The following is a 9,008-nucleotide window of genomic DNA, read 5'->3' on the forward strand; positions in this document are numbered from 1 at the left end:
GCACAAGGGATACAAGTGTTTAGATCGATCCATGGGGTGTATCTTTATCTCTTGAGATATTGCTTTTGACGAATCTGTTTTCCATATTCCGCTCCGGAGTCACGGTTGATATCCCCACTCTTCGTCAAACCATAACTTTTCCATCCTCGAACCGAATACGAGTGATCATATGCGCAAATATTACTTATCTTACTTGTCTACCAATCTGCCTCCTTCAGGTGATGCTCCTTTTGTGTAGGACCTTCCGTGATCGACGTGCATGTTCCCGATCCCGTGATCAATGTGCATGGGCTGCATGAGCCAGACACGACTCCCTGTGCACCTGGCACTAGAATTCTTCGCGATCGCGTCTTCGTTCGAACCGGCTAGGACATCGTCTCCCTTCGGCCCACCAGCTGAATCGCAGCCAGATGTGGCCCATGACGCTTTGCCTACTCCAGCAGTGTCTTCGCCATCTACATCCGTGTAGCTCGTGTCGCCTCCCGCTAGCGGATCTCCATCCCAGCCACGACGTCCTTAGCTACTCCATCGCCCGACACAGATGGGGAACCAGGACATGGCATGGTCACACATCTCCATGAAAATACACAGCACCAAAAGAAAAAACATTGATGGCATAGTGTGGTACAATCCCCGTTGTTGCCCTCTATTTGCTGCTCTAGTGTCTCATCATGATGCCCTTCGGGAACCCGCCTGGTGCGCTGCTATGTCTGATGAATTTTCAACTCTCTCCCAGACTCAGACTTGGACATTTGCTCCTCGACTGCCTCGCACTAATATTGTTGGCAACAAATGGGTGTCCAAAACTAGCTACGTCATGATGGCTCCATTGAAAATCATAAGGCTCATCTTGTCTCCCACGGCTTTACCCAGCAACATGGTATTGATTATAGTGACTCCTTCACCTCGGTTGTAAAGCCCCGCACAATTCATGTGGTCCTTGCTCTTGATATCTCTCGAGGATGGACACTTTGGTAGGTTGATGTCAGAAGTGCTTTCCTTCATGGTTTCTTGTATGAGAATGTTCATATACAACATCCCCTTCGATTTGAAGATGATCGGTTTCTGTCTCATGTTTGCAAGTTGTAGACTGAAGTAGTCCCCTAGAGTATGGTATGCTCGGTTGAGTGCACCCGTCCTTCAGCTTGGTTTGTTCCTTCTAAGGGTGATACGCCACTTTTCATCTTTAATCATGATGGTGTCCATTTTTTCATCTTGGTCTATGTTGATGATATAGTGATTGTTAGATCTACTCGCTGCTTCTATTAAGGGTCTCGTGCTCTCTCTCTCTCTGACATTTTTTCCTATTAAGGATCTTGGTACTTTGAATATTCTCTTAGACCCGAAGCTGGTTGCAATTCTAGGGGAATGACGCTCACTCGGTGCAAGTATGCACTTTATCTCTTGCACCGTGTTGACAGTTTAAAGATAAGACTACTCATGCTAAGAAACAAAAGAATGATGATAATCTCCCGATGTTTTGACAAAACTTTACACGTGGGGCTCTAAATTTTGGGAAGTTTTGCAAGCTCACATGTTCAAATGCCACGCAAGGGTGTGACCGCTCGAGCGTGTGTGAAGCATTATTTCTGCATCGCCTGCCTTCATTACGATTTTGTAGCTGGCATTTAGAAGTTAGTTTGATCGATATTGTTGGATCTATTCTGCCTTCTTTGTCTTAGGGAATCTCCAGCGGTCCGACACATTTCGAACATAAAATCGTCCGTTTTGGTTCGTTTGGATTGGGCCGCGGATACCAAAATGTCATGGTTGGCAGACATTTCTGTTGGGTTGCTCCAGCAACCCGACGTATTTTGCTCGACCCATGCCATTTTCATTTATGTAGTTACACAAATTACTTATACATGTACTAAATAATAATAGTCTTGCAATACAATAATGTTAAGTATAATTTATTACAGTGAACAACGTTTCAAATACATGTGTCTTAGTGTGCTTGTGGATGAGGGCGGCCTCGTGGATGAGGGCGGCCGTAGCAACCATGAGTCCTGAAGAGGCGTCTGATTCTTCTTCTGACGAGCTATCGAGGATGCCCTTGATGAAGAAGTTGATCGACTGCCTGTGCAGAGCAACAATTAGAGGTAAGTGGCAGGCCATCTTCAAGCAAACGGCTAAAAAATAGTCGAAGATTTTTACTGGAAAATTGGCTGAACAGATCATGGACGCCGTGACTAGCGTTCGGTTCTGACCAAGATGGCGACGGGCCGGGGCTATGACGAGTCCTGCAACAGCACTCCACACCACCACCCCAAAAATTCTTTCTGCAAGGTGCGGGCGGAACAAAAATTGTACGTGCAATGGCGAGCGGCAATGCCCGTAAGGGCATCTCCAACCGGGGCGACCCATCCCGCGCCCGCGCGTTTGGATGGGTCCAGTCGGACAAAAACCCGGCCCAGCGCGCGGACCCATCCCTAAAACGGATGCCCGTGGTGTCCGGATGCGCAAACTCGGCTCAAATCTTGGCCGGGTTTGCGTGGCCGCGGACGCGAAAGGCTGGTCGCTCGCGTCCGCCCCTTGTCCGCCCCTGGCCCGCGTGTCATAGGCATAAATAATATTTTTCGTTAAAAAGAATTCATTACATTTTTTTAGCTACTACTTCTATCCTAAATACGTACGGGCCGGCGGCCTCGCCGGCGACTCCTCGCCGGCTCGCCGTCGGGGCCGTGGATTTCACTCGACGCGGGCGGCCTGTACGCGTGAGGATTCCACTCCAGCTTACGGGCTGGATGGCGTGTCGGCGGCGGCGCGGGCGGCGGCAGCAGCGGCTTGGGCGGAGGCCATCATCCTCCTCCTTTCCGTCCGCGCACCTCGGGCGCGCTCGCGCTCCGCCTCCTGCGGCGGAATCATCCGCTTCCCGCATAGCTCCACCTCCTGCAGGGCGGCGCGTTCCACAGCGGTGCGCGGCTCCAGGCGGACGCGGGCGGGGGCCTGGGCCTCGTGGTTCTCCTGCCGCCGGCGCATGCGCTCTTGCCGGCCGCGCTCCGCCGACTCAGCATCCTCCCGGGCACGCCGCTCGGGCGACGGCATCTGGATGAGGTGACGGACTGCTCGCATAGCGAGCAGCTCGTTCTTCTGGCCGAGCAGGTCGCCTAAGCGGCGGTGGCCGGCCCGCCAGGTGGCCTCGTGCTCCTTCGTCACGCGCGTGAGGTCGGCGAGACGCTCCTCGATGGCGGCGTTGATGTTCACCAGCGCGAGGTCCTCCTCGTCGACGGGCTCCTCCGCGGCGGCCGCCCCCTCCTCCGCGGCCTCGTACCAGCCGTCCGCGGTCTCGTGCCAGCCCTCCGCGGCCGCCACCACCATCTCCGCGTCACCGGCCTTCTTTGCCGCCGCCTCGGCAGCGACGCGGAGCGCCTCGTCGTCGGCGACCCACCGCGAGTCCGCGCGCTCCTCCTCCTCCGTCCGCGGGAACCTGGCCCGGGCGGCGAGGGAGAACTTGGCCCATGTGGCCTGCAGGGTGCGCGACATGGCGCCGGAGAAGGTGGAGGGGAGAGGATGGTGTTGCGGTCTGTGTGAGACCGCCGCCGTCTTTTATAGCCGGCGGCCTGGCGGGAAACTTGGGCGCTCGCGCGCGCCAATGGCGTTTTCGCGCGCGCGGGAACTTTCCCGCGCGTTCCACCGCCCACCATGGCTGTCCCGTCGAGGCCTGCCATGGCGCAGCGCCGCGCAAGGAAGACGAACCACGTGGCGTCTCTTTGGGTCGCCGCATTGGGCGCCGCGTGCGACCCAAACGGACACGCGGACGCGGGGCGCTGTCCGCGTGTCCGCGCGGCCACCCAAACGGCCCAAAACGGACGGTCCAGCGCGTCCGTTTGGATCGCGCGGTTGGAGATGCCCTAACGGCCTAGCTGTAGGGTTGCAAGAGTGAGCGAAGGGACGCGAATGGGCGAGATGGGTTTGCTTTCCCTGGTGGGCGGGCCCAACATCGACTAGAGGAGCCCGCGCACGGACTCATTTGATGTGGGAAACCCTATACACCGACCAGGTCGGTGCCTACCTGGCACCGCACACCCTGGTCGGGTATTGGGCCTGGCCCATTTTCCCTTTTTTCTTTTTTTCGTTTTCGTTTTCTGTTTCTGTTTTTTTCTTTTTTCTTTTTTCTGTTTTCTTTTTTGTTTCCTTTTCTTTTCTGTTTATTTTCTTTTTGTTCAAAATCGAAAAAGTTTAAATTTGAAAATAGTTCAAATTCGGAAAACGTTCAAATTTGAAAAGTGTTCAAAACGAAAAATGTTCAAAGCAAAAAATTGTTCGTATCCGAAAAATGTTCATAATCGAAAAATGTTCAAATTTAAAATGTGTTCATTTTCAAAAAATGTTCAAATTTTGGGAAAAAAGATATTCGTTCAAATTTAGAAATTCGTTTAAATTTCGAAATCTGTTCAAAATCTGAAATTTGTTCACTTTTCAAATTTGTCCAAAATTTTAAAATATTCAGGATTTAAAAATATCTATATTTAAAAAAATGTTTAAATTTTGAATTTGTTCAGATTTGAAAAACGTTTAAATATTTTTTAAAAAACCTCAAAAATTATTTTGGTTTTCGAAAAAAAACGTGAAGATTTAAAAATGTAGAAACAAAACAAAGAAAAGAAAAAGTGTACCTGATGGGCCGCGGCCCATGAAACTGCTGCCTACCCGTGGGGGGTGCGGTGGCTTGTTTCCGCCGACCAGGTCGGCAGAAAGCAACTCCCATTTGATGTTCGTGTCGACGCATTTTCTTCCAAAATTTGGGCCGTGAATGTACTGGCGTGGACATAGTGGTCATTTTGCGTTGGCCCTCTGGACTGGATTTTCCCTAGTTGTATACGCCTGACCAAAACAAGTACTTTTGGTCTGTTTCTGTCCGGCGGGCCGCTGCAGATGCCCTTAGGTAACAACAATATAGTTCATTTCCGAAAATTCAATTAGGCTCCCGGGTGCGTATGCTCCTTCTACCAAAAAAACATATTTCGAAATGTCAAAAAATTTGGATAAAAAATTCTACATGTACATCTCCATAATGTATGTGCATTCGCTAAGTTTCACGAAAAATCAATATTTTTTGTGGTCTATATAAAAAGGAGAAACTTTATCTTGTGAAAAGCATTATTTTTAGCACTGAATTTTGTCTTTTTTACACACGTCACATGATAAGTCGATTTTTTATGAAACGACTTTGTGAGCGCGTAGCACGTGAAGATGTACGCACAAATTTTTTGTTTCAATTTTTTTAAAATTTAAAATGTACATAACATGCATTTCAAAATATAGGGAGCATATGCACCCACGTTCCAAAACACCACTCCCATCCGTCCATTTCCCGCAAAAGAAATAATATAGTCTATGCAAAATTTTAATTTAAACAACTGCAAGTGTCCGGTGTGCAGAGGTGCATATGACCAAACAACTCTAGAAGCTCGGCCTTAATCACTTCCTAGAAGTGGTATGGAGGTAGGTAAGGGAGTATTATAGTCACCTTCTAAGAGCATCTCCAGTCGTTGGGCTCCCAAGACCGAAATTCGGCGTTATTTACCGTTGTATAGACAAAATTTAGAGATATTTAATATATATATGCGAGTTCGTACATATATAGGTCAAATTTGTAATATATTTAAATTCGGCCAGAGAGAAATATAAACTAAACTAAACACGACGTTCTAAATGCCGAAATGGCGGTAGAACGCCGTATAGTCGCCGCCGTCATCGTCGTCGCTGGAGTAACCGCCGTCCTGGGGTGGCGGCGCCTACTGGCTGCTGCCTTGCCCAGGGTCGCCGAGGCGTGGCGGCGACGGCGTCGGCCGGTACCACTCATGCTCGCTGGAGTCCCCCAGCTCGCGCCGCTGGCGGGTGCGGCGCGGGTGACGCCACGTGGCCGCTAGTTCCAGGAGCCGCCGCTGCTGCTCCGCCTCCTCCCTCTCCCAGTCCTGCCTAGACCAGGCGAGCATCGCGTCCATCGGCAGGGCGTTCTCGGCGGGGACGAGGTTGTCGAGCAACCTCGCGATGGCCTCGCGGACCGAGATCGGACGCAGCTGCGGCCGCTACGTCCTCCTTCTTGGCTTCCTCTTGCGGCCATGCGACGAAGATGATGAGGCGTGCGCCCCCTCGCAGATGACTAGGGCGCCGCTGCTGCGCCCTCTGGTCGACGATGGCGACGCTGGCTCCTTCTTCACCGTCCTCGGCGTCGCTGGTGGAGGAGCCGACCCGCAGGAGCGGGATGCCTACCTCGACGCCGACCCAGACGACGACGACGATGCCATCCGCCGTGGCATCCACAAGTTTCCGTATCGGTGGGACACGGAAGGCACCGCCCGCCGACGGCGGCATCCCCAGTACGGGGTAGTTGCCGCCCTCGATGTGCGCGAGCACGTTCTTGAGGGTGTGGCCCGGCGCGCTCCACCAGCGGTGGCGACTGGTGGCATTGTTGCGCGCGGGAGGAAGGGAGGGCCATCGTAGGCGACGAGTTCACGCTAGCACCTTCGCCGGAAGAAATCGTTCCACACAACGTAGTTGTCGGGGAAGAAGCGCGGCTCGGCGCGCTGCTATTCGCTGAGAGTGGCGATCACCGTGTCGATCTCGGCGTCGAGGGCATCGCCTCCCACTGGCGGCGGCGAAATCGGACGCCCCCCCCCCCCTTTCAGGCGCTAGCCTCCGGGCGGCGGGTAGCCCTCCATGTGCAGCAACCTCTCCTCCCACTGGTGCAAAGACGGCCGGCCGAAGCCGTTGTTCGCCGCGCCGTCGCCTGGGAAGCGGTTCGCCATTGTTGGAGGAGTTTTTCTGGGAGAGAAGTGTGGGGAGAAGGGGGATGACGGTGGTGAATGCGGCCAGACGCGGTAGCTCCGCGATAAATAGTGGGAAGCAGCGCGTGAATTCGAGGAGACGGCACTCGCCGCGGGGAAGCTATGCGTCGCGGCGAAGACTGATCGGTGGCAGGCTTTTACAGCGTGCGCAAGGCGATGCGACAAGGACGATGATCGGTCTTTCTCGCCGACAAGTTGGGGCCACCTGGCGCGCGGGAACTTTCCTCGACGTTTCCCGCTCTTTTGTTTCCTCCGGACTTCCCGAGCGCGTCCCGAGGGGCCGGAGACGACATGGACTCGCCGGATAGATGAAAGTCCAAATCTAGACGAAAACGAAGATCCGAGAGCGCGACTTGCCATTTTCCGCCGTTCAGATGAAAAAAGGAGCTACCGGGGGTCTCGTCGGGCCTTGTCAGAGAGACGGCCGGAGGTGCTCTAAAGTTAAGACTGCTCATGTTAAGCAGCAAACAAGACGATGATAATCTCACACTTTCTGACAAACATTTACACGCTGCCATGTTCAAGTTCCGCGAAAGGACGCCTCCTATAAATTTTCACGCGATGCGACCGCTCGAGGGACTGTCAATCAGGATCGTGGTGCCTTCAAGAGATCGATCCCTTGGGACGGATGGACGGACTGAAGAAACGGCGGTGCTCTGTACATTTTTATTGCACGGTCATGTAGTACTAGCGATGTATCTGTATGTTATACTTCCCCCGGCCGGGCTCTTTCAGCCAATTAAGCTCGAGGTTCAATAATCCGAATCAAACCTCGTGATCAAGCCGACACTGCAGTACAACACTTGATCGATCACTACAAGACGGGGAGAGAATAAAAGATCGAACAAGATCCCAAAAAACTCCCTTGCGTCTCGAGAAACCGAACCTGATGATCCATCCACTAGTACACTAGTACCATTACCAACAAGTGGCTGCCTAGCTAAGCTTGGACGTACGCTACCGAGAAGCCCCGTGCTGATCTCGACGTGCGTGCCCCGTCGCCGGTGCTGACGGCTAGTCGAGCGAGCCTGGCGGCGGGTGCGTGCCGGCGACGAAGAAGCGGCCGGAGGCGGCGTCCTGGGTGGCGTAGTAGACGGTGCTGGGGCTGACGTGGGTGTGCGTCCCCTCGTATGTCGTCACCACGTACGCCGGGTCGTCCTTGTCCCGCTCCACCCTCTTCTTGACGTTGCACCCTTCCGTCGAACACCTGTAGTAGTTCCTGCACAGAGGAACACAAATCAGTTCTGAATCTCCCTCTGTCTCGTCGGATCGCCCAATCGCAATGTGTCTGTGTGATTGCTAGAGATTCTTCATTAACATTTTGTGATGAATTTCCATAAATTTGGGTCGAATCTTGCTTAATTTTGCGGCGGTGATTGTACTGAGGAGGGAGCTCTGCTTACCTTGGGTTGGGGCTGTTCTTGACGGACTTCTTGCCGTACTTCCGCCACTTGTACCCGTCGTCCAGGATCTCGACCTCCGTCTTCGTCCGGAACGCGATGCGCTCCGTCCGCGGGCGCTCCATCGCCGCTGGCTCGGCCGCGCTCCTAGCTTGAGTGTTCGTCGCCGCTCTCGCACCGGCAGCGCCGCCATCCGGCACAGCGACTACCGGCGGCTGCGCGCCGAAGGCTCCGTCGTCGAGGAAGTACTCGGAGATGTCGAAGTGCGGCGCGGCATCCGGGATCGCTGGCTGGAGCAGCGGAGCCGCTGGCTGCACCGGGGCGGTGTCGAGCGCGGCGGAGAAGCTTGACGCAGGGCTGGACGTGCTGGAGCTGCCCCCATGCGAGAAGTAGGATGACATCGAAGGGGACGAGAAGAAGCAGGAGGCGTCGCCCGCCGCCGGTTGGTAGAGCAGTGGTGCAGCTCCGACTGCCGCCATGACCGGGTGCAAGACCGCCGCGCGCGCTGCGTATTTATAAGTGTCCCCAAATCGCCGGTGCGGTGCCGCTGCATGGATGCTGGGTGAGTGGGGATTTGGCTGGTGGATTTGTACTGGCACAAGGGTGCTGGTTTGTTGCGAGCTCGTAAATTTTCCTCGTCGGATTTCGGTCGGCTTCCCGGTGAGCTTCCTGTGGGAGAGAAGGTTCGGCGATGGTGAGTTCGGTTGCCGCCCGCCGCCGCTGGCTCGTCAGCTCGTGCCCACTTAAGAGCTCGTGCGCGCGCGCGTGCCGATTTGGGCGAATTGTCTACGGAACAAAACAGTTGAAAGGTCTT

General features: G+C 54.0%; 1 protein-coding gene across 1 annotated transcript; it reads right to left on the reverse strand.

Annotated features, from left to right (window-relative positions):
- Window positions 1-7,475: 7,475 nt before the first annotated feature.
- On the reverse strand, window positions 7,476-8,760 carry LOC124649747 (probable WRKY transcription factor 50). The gene is made up of 2 exons (XM_047189333.1): window positions 8,198-8,760; window positions 7,476-8,013 (listed from the first exon to the last, which is right to left on the reverse strand). Exons 1-2 carry the CDS (start codon window positions 8,671-8,673, stop codon window positions 7,809-7,811), a joined length of 681 nt encoding a protein of 226 aa, XP_047045289.1. The 5' UTR covers window positions 8,674-8,760; the 3' UTR covers window positions 7,476-7,808.
- Between the last annotated feature and the right edge of the window lie 248 nt (window positions 8,761-9,008).

This window comes from Lolium rigidum, chromosome 4, assembly GCF_022539505.1.
Source record: "Lolium rigidum isolate FL_2022 chromosome 4, APGP_CSIRO_Lrig_0.1, whole genome shotgun sequence".
Taxonomy (NCBI): Eukaryota; Viridiplantae; Streptophyta; class Magnoliopsida; order Poales; family Poaceae; genus Lolium; species Lolium rigidum.